General features: G+C 49.7%; 1 protein-coding gene across 1 annotated transcript in view; it reads left to right on the top strand.

Annotated features, from left to right (window-relative positions):
- Positions 1-20,304, top strand: part of PRR5L (proline rich 5 like) — a 142,827-nt gene that overhangs the window by 95,467 nt on the left and 27,056 nt on the right. Inside the window, exon 4 of the mRNA XM_032413917.1 lies at positions 9,893-9,941. Coding sequence (XP_032269808.1) covers positions 9,893-9,941 — 49 coding nt within the window. The remainder of the gene's footprint in view (positions 1-9,892; positions 9,942-20,304) is intronic.

Genomic DNA, 20,304 nt, shown 5'->3' on the forward strand with positions numbered 1-20,304 from the left:
GTGTCTGGAGTCAGAGAGACTGGGAATCAAGACTAGACTAGCTGTGTGACCTTGGGCAAGTAAGTTACTTTGTTTTTCTTGGTCTCTGTTTTTTCTTCTATAAAATGGGGATAATAATAGCACCAACCTCACGGTGGTTGGGAGGACTAGATAATGCTAAACACGCCATGAGTACAGGGTCCAATGCATAATAAATGTTAGGCGTTATTACTCCTATCCTTGTGAAATGTTAGCAATAATAAAGTGATAAAGGATGGACCAGGTATGAGAGCGCAGGGCAGTGTGGTGACTCACCACACGGACGGTATTGTGTAAAGATTCTTCTAGCAGTTTGGATGTGGTGACCTCACTTCGAAATAGAGAGGTCCAGGACGGGCTCCTCCAAGAATGTGCTGGACTTGAAGTTTGGGTGAGGCTGAGTTCTCACAAGGGGCCAGCTGTTTGTCCTTTCCACAGAGAAAAGAACGAGAGGAAATGACTCTCTCAGTTCTCCATTCTACTCAAGCCAAACGGTAATAAACTTTGATGGATTGTCCAAATCCAGAATCAAAGCTGAAATCAGTGTCCCCAGGTCACCCTGGCCAGCCCTGGCCTTCTTTCTAACGGTGGGGTTCGTACGTGCCTGGGAAGCATGAGTTCATTTAAACGTGGGTGGATGCAAAGGGTGACCGGGAAGATAGAGGTTTTATGTAAGTAGGTTTTATAATGCAGTCATTACGAACACCTGGTCTTTCGGTCATCAAAAGTGAGTTCCAGTTTAAATTTTAGCAGGTAGACTTTGGAGTAGCCATGAGGAAGAATCTTGGTAACAATGGGCAAGTTCTAAAACACGTTATTATTAGATCAAGGGAAGGATGTGGAGACCTCTTAACAAATTCGTCAGGAGTGTCACACCTCAATAAAGCAGCACATTTTCCCCAAACAAGTCAGGGCATATGGTCAGTCAGTATGAAGACCGTAGATCAGAATTGCCTTAGAAAGCAGGACTTGCATGTTGTCATATCCCAAAAGGCAAGAAGATGACCCTTTAGAATAGACCTATTCTAGTGAGATCCCGGGTCCTCACAGTCTACGACTCTGCCTGCCCTAAAATTCCATCTGCCCTGACTGGAGCTGGTCCTGGATGTCCTCTTGGTTTAAATTCTCCGTGGGACATTGATGTGGTTTGTAATACTGTCCCCGGCCTCATTGCTGATGGGGCTGCAGTTTGGTAGTGGGGACGCCTCTGGGTCTGAGGTTTGGGTTTCGTGAGCTCTCCCAGGAACAAGAGTGGCCAAACTCCCTGACACACCAGAGCACGTTCTTCCTGAACATTCTTGTCAGCCAATGACTCTACCGATGGTGTGTGACCACAAAGGGTTAGCAGAGTGTGAGAAACCTATGATTTTCATTGACTGGTTCTTATAAGAACCCATGCAGGTGCTTTCACTTTTTGCTTGGTGGGGGGTTGTGTGGAGGGAGAAGTCAGAGGTCACTGGTTCTTTTATTCCTGTCATCAATGGATGTTTGTGGATGCTGTGCTGGATACTGGGCCAGGTTTGGGGGAGGCTGTTGAAGTAGGTGGTTCTAGCTCTTGGGGAGCTGCCTGCAGAGTGAGAACAGGGCCCTGCAAGGCGGTGATGGTACCGTGTTCTTAAGTGGGGTGCTAGCAGAATCCAGAGTGCCAGGGAGTGCAGAGGATGGGCTCGTAATTATTTGGGGGAAGCTGAAATCTGGAGTTGAAATCTGGAGGATGAGCAGGTAAGGGTCAGGCAGAAAGGGCAACTGAGGATATAACCTCCTTGTTAATATTGTCTCCATGCCCCCCCCACCCCTGCTCCTCCCCAGGATTTTTTTTCCTCTGCAGAGATGAATGCTCAGAGGCGAGGTTTCCGGAAGCCAGAGATGAGTTATCTGCAGCAGGCCTGAGGCAGGAAACTCACTTCTTCCTTCTTTCTCCAACCACCCTGTTTCTGTTCTTGTTGGGAGGGAGGCGGCGTGGAGGAAACCCCAGAGATTTTCAAGGAAAGAGGAGGTTCCAAGAACTGTGCTTGATCTTTGACGGGTCTGAGTTGAAACGCCCTCCTTCTGAGTCATTTGGGCTGCCTGAGCCCCCTCACCCCCGAAGGGAAATGCACCTCAGGTTTTCCCATCTCCGTGAGGGAGTCTGTTGACGGTCGTGGGACCCGCAGCTGCCGGGGGGGCGGGGAGAGCTGGGAAGGAGCAGAGTCTGGATGAGGCCCACAGGCTGGCAGAGTCTGAGGCGAGGCTCCCCGAGGTGATGCTGATAGCAGACATTTGTGTAGTGTTTAGCATGTGCCAGGCTCGATTCTGCGTGCTTTAAATATGTCTGTTCTTCTAAAACTCAGCACAGCTCTATGAGGCGGGTACTGTATCCCTGTCTTACAGAGACGCAGCGAGCTGGGACACCTTGCCCAGAGTTGCATAGCCGGTCCGTAGCCACGCTGGGATTTGAACCCGAGCCCCCGTGTTCTTAAACACCTAGTAAGCAGGCCGCAAGAGGCACGCAGAGCCTGCCCTGTCCAGACCAAGGCCTGACGTCCCCGGGGAAAGATTCTTTACCAGATCCTGAGGTAGGCCGGACATTGTCTTCTGAGGACCCTGCTTTGGGAGGGCTTAAGGTGGAGTCTCTTTTCGGCTCCGGTGGCTCTGCCCGAGTATATGTGTTGTCCCTGTGTCTGCTCTGGTTGACTTTGGGGGCGGGAAGAGTGGTGAGAGGGAAGTGACAAATCGGAAACCTCTGGGGCTGACCCATGTGGTGGTTGTTGGCCCATATGGTGTTTAGAAATGTGGGTATCTCCCCTAAAAATCCAGGCCTCTCTGGAAAGTTCACATCGGGTAACACTGGACGTGTAGTCTGGCCTGGGACTGGTCAGGGGGAGCCAAGGCCTGGCTGCTGGCTTTCGAGGAGCATGCTGCAGCCCCCACTGTTCATGCCTGCCCACGTCCCTCACCCACCTTACCCACCTGCCCCTGTGAGCATGCGGGGTACCATGGGCTGACTTTGAGGTCGGCCTCATTTGGGGTGAGGATTTACCTATATGGCCCCGGGCAAGGCTCTGAGCATCAGCCTCCCCATCTGCAAGATGAGGATAAATTCCTACCACAGAGGCACTAGAGGATTAGCAATGCTGCGTGCCAACTGCCTAGCATCGTGCATGTGACATGATTAGCCAGCTCAGTCCGTAGAGTGTGCAACTCTTGATCTCGGGGTTGTAAGTTCAAGCCCCACCTTGGGTATAGAGATGACACAAAAATAAAATCTTAAAAAATAAAGAAAAAAAGGAAGGCCAATGGAAGCTCTTTGTTGGTGGTCTCCCATCTTTTTTTACTGTCCCCACTGCCACCCACTAGGGTGCAGGAAAGCAAGAGGTATGGGAGTCTTCACATTTTACCTGAGTCATGGACACCCCCTCCAGTGGGCCCCAGTAAAATGGACCCAAGGAGGAAAGGGGCATTTGCATGTCAGTGCATAAAGAGGCCACCTCCTTAAAATATGTCCTGTTGCAGAACTGAGGGCGGTGATCTTCGGGGGAGTTAGCAGTCAGGTTGGGGGGTGCTGACCAGCTACAGTATCAGGAGCAGGGCCTGGATCATGAGGAGGTCGGGTTGGATCCTGCTAAGGAGCCAGGTTGGAGGGCCTGAGTACTTGGGGCAGCCCCTAGTAGCCAGATGACACGGAAATATTGAACAGCTCATCTGGCCGTCCTGACAGATGCCTGGGAGCCATGAGCCCCGTGACTCCTGTCTCCAAACTGCTGCCTCCTCCCCTGGGGTTTTGCTGCTCTGGGTCTTTCCCCGTGTGCCAGGGACATGGTGGCTCGTACCCGAGGCGGTTTCTCTCCGTCCTCTGGGCCGCTCCTGCGCCGCCTGCCCCCCGGGGTCCTCGTGCCTCTCCACCAGCCAGGATCCGGCTCCGGCCCAGCCTTGTTTACCCTTCAAGCCCACAGAAGTGGGAAGTTGAGTTGACAAGACAGTGAGGGGCAAGTTGGCGGGTCTGTGTAATAACAGGAAATCGTGTCATCTGGGGTGGTGTCTAGCCCAGTCAGCCTTAGGCGGGGAGAAGGGGGTGACATAATACAGGCCAGTGAGTGGTTCCCCATTTTTTCCCTCTTGTGGCCTTTCTGGCTTCTGACTGAACTTCGTGCCCCGTTTCCCTTTTGGGTTGGATCCACGTGAGCGTTCCTTTGCCATTACTCCCAGGTCCCCACTTCCTTCTTCCAGCTCCGTGGCTGCTGCTGCTGGTGGTTAGCGGCAGGATTCTGTGTGCCTGGAAGCCACATACGTGACACAGGCAAAGCTGGAGCGCTGTGAGCTGGGACGTCACTTCCATCTTAGTCAAGCCACCTTTTCCCCCCAAGTTTGGCCCCACCATCCTACCTTTGTTACCCTTTGTTCATTCAGTGAGGTCTGGCCCTAGTGTCCGGCCCCCTTCGTGAGTTTCACCTGGGTCCCTCATGCCAGGCTGGGGAATGGGCTGGTCCGGCTGTACTTTTAAGATGCTGAGAAGCTGTTGGATCAAGTTCTTGGGAGTGTGGGTGTCAGGGTCTGCATCCCTGGGCAGCATGCACCTGCCCAGCCTTATGCACGCCAGGCCTGTTCTGGGAACTAACTGGTCCAGGATGAACTCTTTAACCCTTGCGGTAATCCGCAGAGTGGTGTCCTTGTTACCCCTGAACTCTGGCTGGGGAACGGGTACAAGGGACTGACCAGTGATGTTGACTTGCAAAGGTGATCGCTGACAACAGGCCTCGGTCCAGGTCCTCACACTCCACGAGGCCTCTCTCATCTCTGTCCTGTGCTTGCTGTCCACCCTCCGTACTGACCTCTGAGGGTTGTTTTCCTTGTGTTTAAAAAGCGGAGGTATTACTACGACCTTATGGCTTTGTTTTTGGCTTAAAGGAGGAAACAGGTGTTGTGTATGTTGTGGACTGCAATGCCTGGGACCTAGTAAGTGCTTAGTGAACTTCAGTTGCGGGGGGGGGGGGGGGATCATCCAGCTCCATCCTAGGAGCAATCTAGTTCTTATTCCTTATTTTTATTTATTTGTTCCAGTAAGGAATTACATTCCTGTTTTCAGGGAAAACACCCTAGGAGAGGGTGGAGAAAGTGGAGGGGGGCTGCCGGGTTCTCAGCCCCTGTGCCGTAGCCAGAACATGCATCCTAGGGATCGGCGATGAGAGTTTTCATCTCTTTTGCATCTAGGGAACCACAAACCATAGGCCCGTTAATTCTGTTGTCGTTCCTCCTGCTTTGCTCTCCTTTCTTGTGCTTTGCAAACTAAACTGGCAAAGCTAGTGAGGAAGGTTAGGGGGTGAGTTGACCTCTGAATTTAGGTCTGTGCCCCTCTAACCCCTTGACACTTGTACTGTTTTTGAGGAAGATGGCGCTCCTGTGCCTGCCGAGACCGTGGCCCCGGTGGGAAGAAATCTCTGTCCAGGCTCCGTTCATCCCTTCTCCTAGCAGCTAGCACCATGTCTGACACAGAGCAGGTGTTCAGAAAATGGCTGTGATTTGGCGAATGAATCTGTGGATCTCTGTTCTCTCTCTGGAGGGAAGCTCCTGCCGAGATCCCCCTGGAGATGGAGTATCAAGATAGAGGGGTGGAAAATCCCTCTTTCTCTCAGTTCAGCTAAGATCATGTTTTTCAGAAGTACTCTTTCCTTGTAAACCAAGTGCAAACAGAATAAACGCCAAGTATAGAAACCGGTTGGAGATTTTGCAGTATGACTCAGCGGCAATCTACTCTCCGATGGCTGGGCCAGCTCTGGCCTCCTCCCCACTTTTCTCTCTGGGTGGAATTCTCAGGCTGCCAGGCTGAGTTTGGGTTTGGGTTGGCAGGTTCTCTGGCCTTGTGGGATTCTCCGATCCCTGGGAGCACCTGCTTCCTGACATTGCAACCTTGATGGGAACTCCCTCCCAGAATTTCTTCTAGGCTGCAAGCCATTTGGTAGTAACCCTGGTGGTGAATTTTGTTAATTAAATTAAAAAACTTTTTTTTTTTAATGTTTTTTTCATAGGATTCACAGGGTACAAAAATTTTAAATATATAATGAGTTATACCATAAAGAATCTCCGTCTCTTGTACCCCAGAAACCCAGTTCTCATTCAACACCCCCCCCAAAGAGAATTATTATAACAGCAGTTTATCGGACATTCTTCCAGACCTTCTTTATGCATATGGAAGGAACATATATATGGAAAAGCAGCCGGGGACACTCAGCAATTTGTAGGAGGTCCACAGACTGGGGTCTGTATCTCCTCGTAACTTTAGGGAATAAAGTTTGCTAAAGTGTTTTGTTGCCCTACTTAATTTCCAGCAACAGCTTCAATTTTCTCCAGCTCCTTACTTGGGGAGATGGATAGGAGGGGACAAAGCCCAGTGCATTTATATGTAATTTTTAAAATGCATTCGTGCTTCGCCTGCTTGAAAATCAAGGTGCTATCTATTTCAGTTCAAAGGGCCTGTTGGAAACCAAATCACATCGCTGTTCCAGAGCAGTTAAGTTCAAAGAACAGATGTGACAACTGAGTTAATTGGTATTCTGTAAATAAAAATACATATTCTTATTTTTCTCTTATCTTTTCACAAGGTAGCGTATTATACACACTGTTCAGCATCTTGCATTATTTAAGACTTAATATAACCTAGATCTTTATGTACCATTAGAATTTTTCTCTCTTTTTTAACAATTGCATAAAATTCCATTGTAAGAATGATACAATTTTTTACAAGTGCTTTATTGGTGCCCATTTGTGTTGATTCCTTTATTTTGCTGCTGCAGAAACTCTGTACATATACGCGGTGACCTTGTCTAACACAAAACACGCTCCGAAGTAGGACAGGTTTTGTAAGGGACAGAACCACTTAGTGATTGGCACCCCTCGCCCCCAGGACAACAGAACATTGACTTAACTGATCCCATGGGGTCTATTCTGTTCGGCTAAGTCTATATAACAAGACCTAGCGGACAGGGTTTTGAACTCAGGATTGAGGAAAGGACACACGTCTGCTTCTCTTACCATACCCGGTCAGAAATAGTCCATGAATTAGGCTGAAAGTACAGAAGGCGGATCGTTGTGCAGATTCCCGTGTCTGGTTCCTCCTCAGTAAAGGACCGAGGATCCGAGTTCTCAGTGTGGTAGAAGCACATATATATGGAAAAGCAGCCGGGGACACTCAGCAATAGTAGGAGGTCCTCGCCTTGCGCTGCTCATTCTCCATCACCATCTCACTGCTCCTGGTATGGCTGCTTCTAGCTTCAGTCCTAGAAGTTCCAGTCTTTCCGCTGTGCCTTTGTCTTGGCGGCCGTGTCAAGTTCCCTCCTTAGCCTCTGCTCCTTTATCAGCCGGTTTCTCCCGCAAGCTTTGTCTCCCTGTAATGCTCTGCAGAATTCAGGCCGTGGCCACGGCTGGTGGCAGCCCTGGCAGGACCGGAAGGTGCTGTACCTTCCCCTCACTGTGAGCTGTAGCCTTTCTGCCTCCCCTGATCGGTCGGGAACCGTGCCTCTCGGATTCCTCAGTTGGGTAGTGTGGTGATGCTCCCAAGTCCTGCCCTGAAAAGTCCCTGGGCAGTAATCACCTGTTAACCACGTCCAGCCTTGATTAACGATGCTCACATTTACATGGATCCCTCCTCCACTGTGCTCCGGGAGGGTTTCCCGTAGCAGTTGACCTTGAAGGACTACCCTTCCCACAGACCTCTTTCTCCTTGCACTTTACCCGAAGCATCTTCACGAGCACAGTTTCCCAGCATGGATTCCTCAGGGACACCAATTCCATAACCCATTCTTTGGTCTCAGAGCCATGTCCGTCCCTCAGCATCATGAGTACCCAAGAAGTGCTTGGGAAACTCTGTTTGGGGCAGCCCGTTGTTATTAGGACGTGTTTTTCCACCTTTTGAGGAAGCTTGGTTTCTTCGCCTGTGGTTCCGAGGCTTCCCAGTGGCCATGAAGACCTTGCTCGGGGGTGCCTCCCCTCTAGCAGTCAGAAACGGCCTCCCTGACTCTTCCTGTTTGAAAGCCTCCACCTGGGGCTGCCCACTAGGTTTCTGTTTCTGCCTGAGAGAAGCCTCTAGCCTCCCAGAGCGGTGATGAGCGCCCAGCCCGTGGCCTGCTGACTGATGAAGGTTCCCCCGCCTCTTGTCAGACCTGCCCACATCTGGGAGAGCTGCTGGGTTGTGTTTGTGGGGTGACCTTCCGGGAGCCCGCCGTGATACTGGATTTCAAAATGCAGTATCCACCACACGCACATTGTCGGTCGTGGGGAAAAGAAGGTATTTTCCTAGCTCAGCACATGTTTGCAGCTTTCCAGGGGTCTTTCTGGTATGAGAATTTAGATTATGGAGGTCTCCCTCTTTTTCTTTTGCAGTCCTGTTGCGTCTATGGTCTGCGCCTAATGATACCTCGCTGTAACTTCCTGTTTCTCCTCCAGCGACATGTGGGGAACACGTTCTTGGGGGGGGGAGTGGATAGCAGCAGCTGTTGTCAGAAGCCTGAGCACTTGCCCCTTCATGACCATGACTGGTGGGATGGGTCAGTGCACTCATTTGAAGTGGTGAAGAGCGTACCCCCCAGGGAACTCAGCGGCTCTGGGGAGCCATAGCAGTGGGGCCAGTCCCATGATTTGTCGCAGGGAGAAGGGGTCTGCTGCCAATACCTCTATATTTAAAATTCGTGGGCGCCTGGGTGGCTCAGTTGGTTGAGCGACTGCCTTCGGCTCAGGTCATGATCCTGGAGTCCCGGGATCGAGTCCCGCATCGGGCTCCCTGCTCGGCAGGGAGTCTGCTTCTCCCTCTGACCCTCCCCACTCTCATGTACTCGCTCTCTCTCATTCTCTCTCTCTCAAATAAATAAATAAAATCTTTAAAAAAAAAATAAAAAAAAATAAAAAATAAAAAAATAAAATTCGTTTGAGCTCTCAGGACTCTGAAATCGTCTTGCGAGTGTATTTATGAGCATGCTCTCCATCCGCAGCACCGAGACCTCCTCTGGGTGTGCACTTCTGCATACCTGGTGCTGGCACAATGTCTGGCACATGAAGGACAGCTCAAGAAATGTTTGTGGCTGGATGAGTAAAGTCTCTTTGCCCAGTTGTTGCCCCCTTTGGAGGCTTCCTCAGTCGCTCGGGGATGGGCGAAGACCAGCCCAACCGTGGCACCAAGTTGAATGTCCTGGTGGATTTGGAGGAGAGACAGGGTGGGATTATGGGGAAAGATGTTGAATTTGCAGAAGGCTTGGGTTTGAATCTTAACTCTGCCACCGGCTTATTCCGAGGACCTCTCTGAGCCTCCGTTTCTTTATCTGCATGGGTGGGGTAATGATTGCTCTCCTCTCGCACATATTTCACAATCTTGGGTTGAAGAATGTATGGCAAATGTGTTTTAAACCATAAAGTCTGCAGATATGGAGGATTCCAAAATTATAGTCTTTCTCCTCTTTGCTTTTTTTTTTCCTTCCCCCCCTTCACATGAAGCCAGGTGCCTTGTCTTGCCTGTACCAACACTGCTGGACTCCCCTGTGCTTGGGGCATGATCTCAGGGTCGTGAGATCGAGCCCTGTGTTGGGCTCCGCGCTGGGTGTGGAGCCTGCTTAGGATTCTCTCTCTCCCTCTGTCTGTCCTTCCCCCTCCTCTCTCTCTCTCTTTCTCTCTCTCTAAAAAAAAAAAAAAAGAATCTTCCGTGGCAGCCTGGATCCCCCTGTAGGATTTCCATTGCCTGGATTCCCTAATAACTCTTGTGCAGAGGTATTACTGAGCCTAGCACACTCCCTTCTTAGACCTCGCCTTGGCCCCTGTACCCCTGGCGAGCACTCCGTCATTGTCACGTATCTATGAACTAGACACCAAGAGCTGTACCATCAAGGGCTGCTTGACGGTGTTTCTCTCTCCCCAGGAGGCTGCTGAAGAGTGAGCTTGGATCCTTCATTACAGACTATTTCCAGGTAAGCTGCGTGGGTCTGAGCATCTGTCATCATAGTGTACGTGGATGCATGTACCATTCCTTCAACATCCAGAATTACGGACACTGGGTCCCTGATATAGGCAGGGCCAGTGGGGTCCCTCCTTTTATGGAGATGATGATCTTGGGCAGCAGCTCTCAGGCTTTTTTAGTCTCAGGACTCCTTTGTGCTCTTAAAAATGACCACTTATTTGGGTTATCTCTGTCTGAATCACCATATTGGAAATGAAACCTGAGAAACTTTAAGATACTTAATTAGAATTATTACACATTAGCCTAAACAGCATTTTTATGAAAGATGGCTTTTTCAGAAAAAAACAAAACAAAAAACAAAACAGAAGAGTGGCATTGTTTTATGCTTGCAAATCTCTGCACCGTCTGGCTCCAGAGGAGGTAGCTGGATCCTCATATCTGTTTCCCATGCAGTCTCTTGCGGTACTGCACATCATGTAGGCGCTGGAAAATCGCACGGTACACCCATGGAGGAGGCAAGGAAAAGGGCAAATTGTGGCTTCGGGCTACTGAGGAAATAGTTTTGACCATGTGGAAAAGGTCTAAGGATCTCTCGTGGGACCCCAAACCACACTTAGAGAATTGCTGCTTTAGTGACCTTCCGTCCCACCCCCATGGATGGCATCTAAATCACTGTAACTATGGGTACCCTTCAGCCAAGTTGTTTCTGGTCGCTAAGCCTCCCGGTCTGTCCTGTTAAAGACGATTGGATCAGGGGATCTGACGTCCCTCCTGCCAAAACCCTGTTTTTACGGGGCTATTGAATTCAAGGTTCCAGTGTCACTTGGAAGATGGTCTCTAATCCACTGATACAGGTGGTTTTCCTGATTCTAACCACAGGCACATGGGGACGGGGGACGGCATGGGGACGTGTTGTTTGACTGAGTAACTCACTGGGTGACACTTCGGTGAAGTCAGAGTTCCTGCTTTTCACTTATTAGTTGAGTGGTCTCGGGCAAGATGCCTTGTTTTCCCCATCTGTAAAATGGGAATAAAAATATGACCTACCTTAGAGGTCATTGTATGGTTTACATGAAATGACGTCCGTAAAGTACTCGGCACATAGTGTGTGGGGAGGGAAGTGGGGGGACAGAGTGGGGGAGTGGTCAAGATCATGCCCCCTAAAGCCAGACTACCTGGGTTCAGTGCCCAGCATAGCCACGTACTAGCTGTGTGACCTTGAGCAATTTGCTTTACCTTTCTGTGTTTTAGTTTTCTGTTCTATAAAAACAAGGGTAATAGGACCAAACCTTATAAGGTTGTTGTGAGGACTGACTAGATTATTATTTGTTAAGTGTCAGGAACGGTGACGAGCACAGAGGAAGACAGAGTAATGTGGTCGTTAAATTTATATGTATGCATATTTGTTATTCTAAGGGGTCATCCATCCCTTTTAATGGGAAAGTAACATAAAAATAGAAAACATCTCGGTTTCAGGTTGGTGATGTTATTCCATATCCAAGGAGAACATACTTTTAAGACCGTTTAAAGAGTTTTTAGGTCTTAAAAACAACACAGGCATTCTTTTTTTTTCTTACCAAGATTCAGGAAGCTTAAACTTTTATGTGCACTTTTATTTTTTTTAAGATTTATTTATTTATTTATTTGACAGCGCACACAAGCAGGGAAAGCAGCAGGGGGAGGGAGAGGGAGAAGCAGGCTTCCCGCTGAGCAGGGAGCCTGATGCGGGGCTCGATCCCAGGACCCTGGGATCATGACCTGAGCAGAAGGCAGATGCTTAACCTACTGAGCCACCCAGGCGCCCCTTATGTGCACTTTTAAAGAATGACAGATGTCAGTCCTTTAAAACACGCACACACACACACGTGTGCATGCACCTGCACGCACGCGCACGCACGCGCATGCACACACGCACAGAGCAGAAAATGGCCGCTATAAATCTGGACAAAGCAAGACTCAACGGAACCCTGGAATTCAGTTGGCTCAGATGTCTCAGCTGCTCGAAAGAAGGCCCGGGTCCAGGGAGAGACAAACGTAAAGATTAAGAAAGAGGTAATTAGTTACAAATGTGAATCATCTCTGTTGCCCTTGACTCAAAGGTCAGTCTTGTCCTCAGCCTCTCCTCTTGCTGTCTGTAGGGATTGATTTTTAAATCCAACTCCAGAGAAGTGGTTTTTCAATCAGTCCTGGAGGAACCTGCCCAGCCGGCCGCCTTCCTCGTTGACATTTAAAATAGACAGCGTTTGGTGTGGTTTCAATCGGGTTTTAAATGTCAGTTGTCTTTTGGCATGGGGGGCTTACCCCTAGGATGGGTGGGGAAGGGCATTTGGGTGGGGACTTGTTTATCTGGGAAGCCCTGAGGTTTTTGGGGGCGGTTAATGCTGCTTACAAAGTATGCCAAACACTTAACTAATAACCACACGTCATTTTTTTTTTCTATCGAGAGCTTAATCAGACAAACTGCTTGGTGAATAGTGAGTCTGACAGTGTGGGGTAGGAACTGGTTTTCACAGTTTTGAATCTGGTTTTTCCTTAGTGTAAGGTGCTAGACGGGAGAGAGAGCTAGCCTGGACGCTGTCGAGCTGTCTGCTTAAATGTAGGTTTTAAGTCTCATGTAAGGAGCAGAGCCCTTTTTAAAAACGGTGTCTGGTTCCCCAGTCCCTGGAAGGTACCTGGCATAGAGTAGATGCTCAGTAAAGTTTCTTGCGGGAGAGGGAGGTAGATGATTTTAGGTGGTAGAGGCAGGGGCGTTAAATAACATTCGCCTTCGAGGCTGGAAATTATTTCCCTTCTTTTTCCTTTAGCACTGCTGATTGTGCCAGAGAGAGTCTCGGTTTGCGCTAGTGTCTTTGACACTCGTGGGACTTGGCGATCGTGTTTCAGGAAGACAGAGCGGGCCTCAAGTGTAGAGCCTTCAGCTAGGGACACTAATTAGGAATTTCATAACCTTTTTTTTTTTTTTTGCATTGAGTTGATGGTTGAGTTACATTCTATTTATGGCAACTGATGTTACTATAGTTTCATTTTTAGACATATGTATGTTTTAAAAGCGGATGGATTTAAGAAAAATAGTCTGCAAAGAGTAACAGTTTAGGCGGCCCTGGCTATGGCCAAATGCTGAAGGTGGTTCAAGAGAGACTCGGGTTTGGAGAGCCCCGTGCTAGGCACCTCTTGAAAATGGGCTGGTCCCAAAGCCATGCCAAGTAGAACTCTCCATGAGGGAGGATGGAGGGGAGGAGGCGCATCCAGGAGGGAGGGTTCTAGAGGCCAGCCTCCACATTCCACTGGCAGATGGAAAGTCTGAATGGGCTCCAGGAAGAACATTCCTCCAGCAAGGAGGAGGGCAGAAGGTCTGGGGACAAATAAGGAACAGAACCCAGGGGTGGACAGGGAAGACCCCAACACCATGGATGTGGCTGTTGGTGAAGATGATGAATGGGCTCCTTGGGCACTGGGCTTCTCTATGTGGAGGATCCCATGGCTCCCTCCTGGGCATCTGCATTCAGCAGTGGACTCCCATCTCCTGGGACCCAGACCCCCAACCCAGACATCTCTACTTACAGAGCCTTCTTTGTGACGCTGCTTCTGAAAGTGAACATTCTCACTTTGTAGCTTTAAAGAAAGAGTCACAAAAGAATATTTTCAGCGAAGAATAATGAAAATGACCTGAGGTGAAGGCAGAGGGGAAGCAGGTGGAAAAACAGTGCTTATCTTGTGTCTACACACACACAGGAGACAGGCCGTCTGAGCCACAGAAGCACAGATAGATTTCCAGAAGACACTGATCCCCCCAAAATCTGACATTTCCAGTATTTTCCTTTTCCTTCTGTTTTGCATTGCGCCTGGAGGGAGGGTTGGGGTTTCCCAGGGGAACTCTGTATCATAGAGACAGCTCTGTGGGATAATTCATTCCTTATCACTTTGGAAACCAATGAAAGCTGTGCATTTTTGTATCACCTACTTAGTGGTTGACCACCTTGGGGGTGCGGGGCACGGGGATGCGAGGAGCTGCAGGCAGCGTTTTCTGTGTTCCTGGATCTGCTGGCATGGCTGTGGCTGCTGCGAGCTTTCCCCTAAGCCCAGAAAGTTAATTCCTTTTGGTTTTGCTTGATTCAGAAACTCTGGGGCACCTGGGTGGCTCAGCCGTTAAGCGTCAGCCTTCGGCTCAGGTCATGGTCCCAGGGTCCTGGGATCGAGCCCTGCATCAGGCTCCCTGCTCCGCGGGAAGCCTGCTTCTCCCTCTCCCACTCCCCCTGCTTGTGTTCCTGCTCTCGCTGACTCTGTCAAATAAATAAATAAATAAATAAAATCTTAAAAAAAAAAAAAAATGAAGCTCTGTCTATCGTCAGTGGCTCTGAACGAGATAGTACCTAGGAAAGGGGGAAATTTAGTCACCCTAATGCCTAAAGGTGATGGATGACCTGGTAGCGTTTGATACAAATACCTCCCCTCTACTACCCATATCTGTGAGTCCCAGGAGGCCAATTTCCTCCTTAGCTCTTCATTATCAGGGAAAATTCATTGAGGGTTTATGGCAGAGCCGAAGGAGGAAACATCGAAGCATCTTGGCCACTGTGGAGTTGGAGATTGCAGACTGAACAGGGATGTAGATGCATCCATGCAGATGCATACCACACTGTGTCGTCTTAACTGAAAACCCGAATGGATGGTAAGGGCTTCCAAAGAGGCCCAGAATAAGTAGATTTTGTAGGGGGCAAAGATGGGACTGGTTAGAATCCACAGCTAGCTGGGTGGAGAGATGATAAAAAGTGGGGAAAATCACTTGTGTGTGATTTTTTTTTTTCCCCAAACCCAAATGGAATAGAGGAGAAAAGTTTCAGCTCCTCTTTGGTCAGCCTGGGAAGTCTTCTCCAACCGATGGGATTCCCCAAATGGAAAAAGATGATCAGGTGGACAGAGGGTAGCAAGGGATGGAGTGTTGAACAAGTGGGCTGAGCTCCAGCGAAAAGACAAGGAAGAGGGGAGGGGATGATGCCTTTAGGTGAGAACATTGTTACAGGTTGTGTTTCGGATTTGGCCAATACTTGGAAGAAAGCCATTGTGGAGTTCGTAAATATGTGGGGCGGGGGGTGCCTGGAAGCTTTCCTTGGCTGCTGTGAGGGGAGAAAATAGGGTGGTACCCTGTCTGGGGGCTTTGAGAAAGACCCCTGGATGTTTCAGGCTACTCTCGTGGGGGGCCGCCTGACAGACCGCCCTGTTACCTCTCAGCAGCTCTGCCATACTTCATCCCTTCGACAATTACCTGAATTCTCTGCAATTATTTGAGTATTTTTATTGGACTTTTCTCAAATTTTATGAAGGTAAGTGGAAAGGATGGGTCTGGTGAAATTGATAACCGTAAGTCTTCATATAATTGAGATCAAGATGAAACTCAACGGGCACGCCGACATGGCAGGTCTTTAGCTTCACTGGCCTTAGGGTAGTGCACATTCAGTTGCGAAAGAAGGAACACGTAGGTGCGAAACGCTGGAAGTATATCATCCGCAGATGAGGTGTAATTAATTAGGGATTTTATAATCCCTCTTAGCTCTACGGGAACAGAACTCCTCCTTATATCATGTAAGAGTCTCGTTCCACACGAGGACTTGTGTTCAGGAAACCGTTATGTATGAAATTGGGTGATTTCCCATAGAGCCGGCAGGAGCCGGGCTCAAGGGCACTGATGGAGGAGGGGCGGCAGGTGTGTGTGTGGGGGAAAGGGGGTGCTGGAAATGCACGCGGTGTTCAGAGACAGGGACACGTGCAGAGGTTCAGTGGCCCACGAGGAGTAACGACTGAGTTGGAAGGGCTGAGAAATACTTGTTAGGCGTGGAAAGCAACAGGGCAACTTTTTCTGAGGCTGGCGAAGATCTATAAGGAGGACCAAAGCGATGACCGTCATGACGGCTAACACTTTGTCGCATTTATGCACCAGGCACTGTCTTAAGCTGCTGGCTCTCAGGAGCGTGGTCCCCGGACCGGCATCTTCATCGCCATCTGCGAGCGTGTTGGAAAAGCAAATTTTCAGGCCCCGCCTCAGACTCAGAGAATCAGAGTGTCCGTGATTCTGATGCCCACGCAAGTCTGAGAAATGCACTAAGCCTTTTCCCCAGGCCACGTTACTTATTCCTCCTGACAGCTGATGAGGAAGATTTTGCTCTTACCGTTTTACGGATCCTGCAACTGAAGTCCAGAGGAGGGAGGTTACCCGAGATCGCACAGCTAGGAAAAGGGAGAGCAGGTATCAAACCCAGGCCATCTGGCCACAGGAGAAAAATCTGGGTTCTACTTTAAATGTTAAAGGATGCCCTTATGGCATCCTATGAAAAACCCCAGGGAAAAAAAATTTCAGTGTTTTTAAATTTTATTTGTTTAGGTGTCCAGTGAAACAGACATGGACTGTTTTTAGGCTTCCTTGTTAAACAACTTTTTTATAAAAAAGATTTTATTTATTTACTTGAGAGAGAGAGCGCAGAAGCAGGGGGAGGGGCAGAGGGAGAAGCAGGCTCCCCGCTGAGCGGGGAGCCCGATGTGGGACTCGATCCCCAGACCCTGGGACCATGACCTGAGCTGAAGGCAGACGCGCAACCGACTGAGCCACCCAGGCGTCCCTAAAACAACTTTGTTAAAAGCCCCAATTCACCCTCTTAATGACCACTGAAATGGTATGGATGAAGAATTAGCATTTGTAACAAGTTTTAAATCTTCACACTCCATCTGGGGATTTCTGTCTGGTCTCAGACACACCCCAGAACTGGTTTATTAGGAACTCTCTGGACTTGGGGGTGAGTCGTGTTTATGAGCCTTCTTGTTGCTTATCTAGGAAGGTATCCAGCTTCACAGGAAATGCAGACATCCTTAGAGACGATGACTGAACTTTCAAAGTCGCAGAGGGGAAAAAAGGAGGTGGCCCACCATTTCCATCACTGGCTGGGTGCCAACGCCAGGAACCTTTGTAGACCTTGGTATCACTGGAAACATGCCTGAAGTAGAATTGTTGGTTAACACAAGCTCTCAGGAGGCAGAGAGGGGCATGCTTCTAGACGCCTCTGGGGTCGGAAAGAATGTCGCGTTTGGGAATGGAATCCGCTTGCGAGCCAGGTGTTTGCCTTGCTAGACAGTGAGTAGATCGCAGAGAGGGAAGCCCTGAGAAAGTATTTTTGGAGAGGCAGAATTTGGGACACTGGTTGCAGGGTCGGGCAGCAGGAATGACCCAGCTGGATGGAGGCTTTGTGGTGGAACTGAGTGACATCCCCGGAGATTGCTCCCAGTTCATGTGAACTGGGAATGGATCCCCTCTACTTTCCCCTGTGGGCAAGGACGTAAGCAGTCTCTCCAGGTGACAGGGCAGGAGAGCATGAGGGCTGAAAGCACCAGCCCTTCTGCCAGGTACATCTGGATCCCGGTCCCTGCTGGAACCCTTACTGGCTGGGTGACTGCGGGCATGTCACTTAACCTCTCTGAGCCTGGTTTTCTGAGTGGTAAGCTAGTTGTGATCATGATGCCTACTTCAAAAGGTGGTTGTGGTTCCTAGAGGAGATGTTCTATATGCAAAGTGCTTGGTACAGAGGGAACAGTCAGCATACGGTAATTTGTATCTTTGTATTTTTTATTATCATTGCTAAAATAGACCAGGGGCATAGAATGGGAGAAAGACCTGGGTTTGGATTCAGACCAACCTGGGTGCCGGTTCTGGTCTCACATTTGCTGGTTGCTTCTCTGAGCCTCGATTTCTTCATCTGTAAAATGGGCATAGTTTGTGGCAAAGGTATCATGAGCTAGTGCATGCAGAGGGTTTAATACAGTGCCTGACAAGAGTAAAAATCAGTAACTCTCCTGTCCTTCCATCATCATCATCGTCGTCACTGCTAAATCAGTAGAAGAGCGGGTGGCCAGTGGCCTTAACATTTACAGAATTCCTGCTGTATGGAAAGTTCTTTCCCCTGGGAAGATGGGGGCCGTGTCCTTCTCCCCACCCCCAAGCCTAATGGGTTCCCTGTTTTCCTGAGTCCCTCCGGTGGGGGCGGGGAGGTGCCTGCCTGACAGGAGGTGCACACTGGTGACAAGCCCACCTTCTCCTCACCTCCCCTGCCTCTTCCTGCCTGACCTCCCGTGATCACCTCAGTGGGATGAGCTGAATCTGTCCTGCCCGCTCAAGGTTGGGTGGTTTGGGTGCCTTTCCCCAGACAGCCTTGTGTTTTGCATTTTTCCTAGCTGAACCTCACTTTTCTATGGGCAGCCTGTTTTGGGGATGTCTTAGAAAAAATAGACATGTCAGCTGTTTCTCACGTCTAGGCTCCTCTGCCCCTTCATTGAAATGCTGTGTATTCCACCGCTAAGTTCATTTCCAGGGTGGGGGCGAGGCACTAAGTAACCACGGGCCTCATTCCAAGTCCCAAATCATTTCCTAGGAGCTGCTATTTCACGTAAGTGTTTTTTTAGCTTGAAGCCTTAGGCCTGGGGAGGTGGGGGGGTGGGGTGGCTGCTGCCATGGGGCAGGGAGTGGAACCAGAGAAAAGTCAGGTTCTTTCCAGCTCTGGCCCCCCACGGCTCCATCACCACTGCCCACAGCGAGCAGGTACTCGGGACCTTCCGGAGTCAGGCACTTGTCAAGGGCTGGGAATGCTGTGCCGTGAGTTCTAGGGAGAACAGGTGCCTAGAAAGAAAGACCACGCATGATGGATGCCCGATTCAAGGGTGGTTCTTCTCTCTCCTTTTTTTTTTCCTCCCCACCTCTTTTAGGTCTCAGCAGCCTTAAGCTCCACAGATGTCCAGGTGGAGATGTCTTAGGTGAAGTGACCAGCCGACAAGGCGGGCTTCATAATTTATAGGGCCCAGTGCAAAATAAAAATTTGGCCATGACCAGGGTGGGGAAATCAGTCTCCCCTTCCCGTGGGCCTGCAGCTGCAACCCATGGTGGACAGGCGACCCCCCAAGAGATTGTAACCTTTGCACCCTCAGTACACAGATCAGGGGTGGCCAAGAGCCCCCCTCTGGCAGCTGGGCGGGGCGGGCTGCCACCAGGCCCCTCCCCGGGATGCTGCAGGGCATGCACCCAGCCTTACCCTCCCTGCACCTGTGCCTGGGCCCCCACCGACAGGACCCTTTTCACCATCTGGGGAATAGGAGGATAGTGGGAGGTGGGCAGGGTGAGGGAGACCCTGCAGCGGGGCCAGGCACCAGGGGGTGGGGAGCAAGTGTGGAATACCCCTCCTGGGGAGGTGGTAGGGGGCAGGACCACGAGGGAGCTGAGACCCCAAGCACTTGGTACGTCCTCCATGGCCCCAATTTCACTTACATAACACAAGTTCAAAGATTAAAATGATAAGAATTGAAACAGTAACTGCAGAGCATTAAGCCCAAGTGGGAGGCCCTTCGGACCATGAAGCCTGCAGTCACACAGGACCCTAACCTCCGCAGGGTCCTGCCTGACTTCAGATTCCCAGGAGAGAAGACCATTGGCTCAGTTTGGGGCCTGGGTCAGGGGGTGGGGTCGGAACCAGGCCAGTCGCCTAAGCTGACAGTGCAGCCTGGGGTCAAGGGGTTTGAGCTTGCACAGTGGGGCAGAGGTCCCTTAAGTGGATGACAGGTGCTTCTCCAGAAGGGGTGGGGGGGCTGTGGGCTAGGCTGGCCCCAAAGGTCCTTCTTCTGTGCACACGTGCCGAATAAAATCTAGAGACTCATTTCCTGGAAAAGGAGTCCACCCAAATACCATCAAAACTGTGTGTGACCAGTGGATTTTGACCGCAGGGCTGGGGAGATGGCAGTATGGCTAGATGCTCCCTCCAGTCCCTTCCTGAGCCCAAGTTTTTGTTGCTCTTATTTGGTCTAAGTTAAGGATTGCCATGCTGTTGTATCATGAGAATTTTAAAAAGAATATTTTCTTTTCCATTTCTCTCTAATCCACAAGTAATTTATTTTTCTTAAAAAAGAACAAAATGTTTTGGTTTTTTTTTCCAAATGTCTCCTTGAAGGGGGAAGATCTAGGAGAGAGAAGGAAGGAGAACCCGGGCCATCTCTTAAAGTTTATCCTTTAAGATCCAGACAAAGTGATTTTTACCGAGTGAAGAAATGTCAACAAATTTAGCGATGCTGTTTTTCTCTTTCTCCCCTCTTATACACATTCTGTCTTATCTTGATTTCTTAAAAGTTCAAAATGGTCTTTAGCACCAAAACAGGCAACATACACACTCAGCAAATGTTTATTAGCATCTGCCGTGTTTGGGGCACTGTTCTCAGAGCCTCGGGCACTAAACTAAGAAATGGTCCTTACCCCCTAAGGACCTAACACATAGGATATAGGGTTTGAATTCATTTCTTTGATTAACTCAGGATCTGACCTGGACCTAGCACATGCAGACCCAGTGCATTTT

Source organism: Phoca vitulina, unplaced genomic scaffold, assembly GCF_004348235.1.
Source record: "Phoca vitulina isolate PV1807 unplaced genomic scaffold, GSC_HSeal_1.0 scaffold16, whole genome shotgun sequence".
Lineage (NCBI taxonomy): Eukaryota > Metazoa > Chordata > Mammalia > Carnivora > Phocidae > Phoca > Phoca vitulina.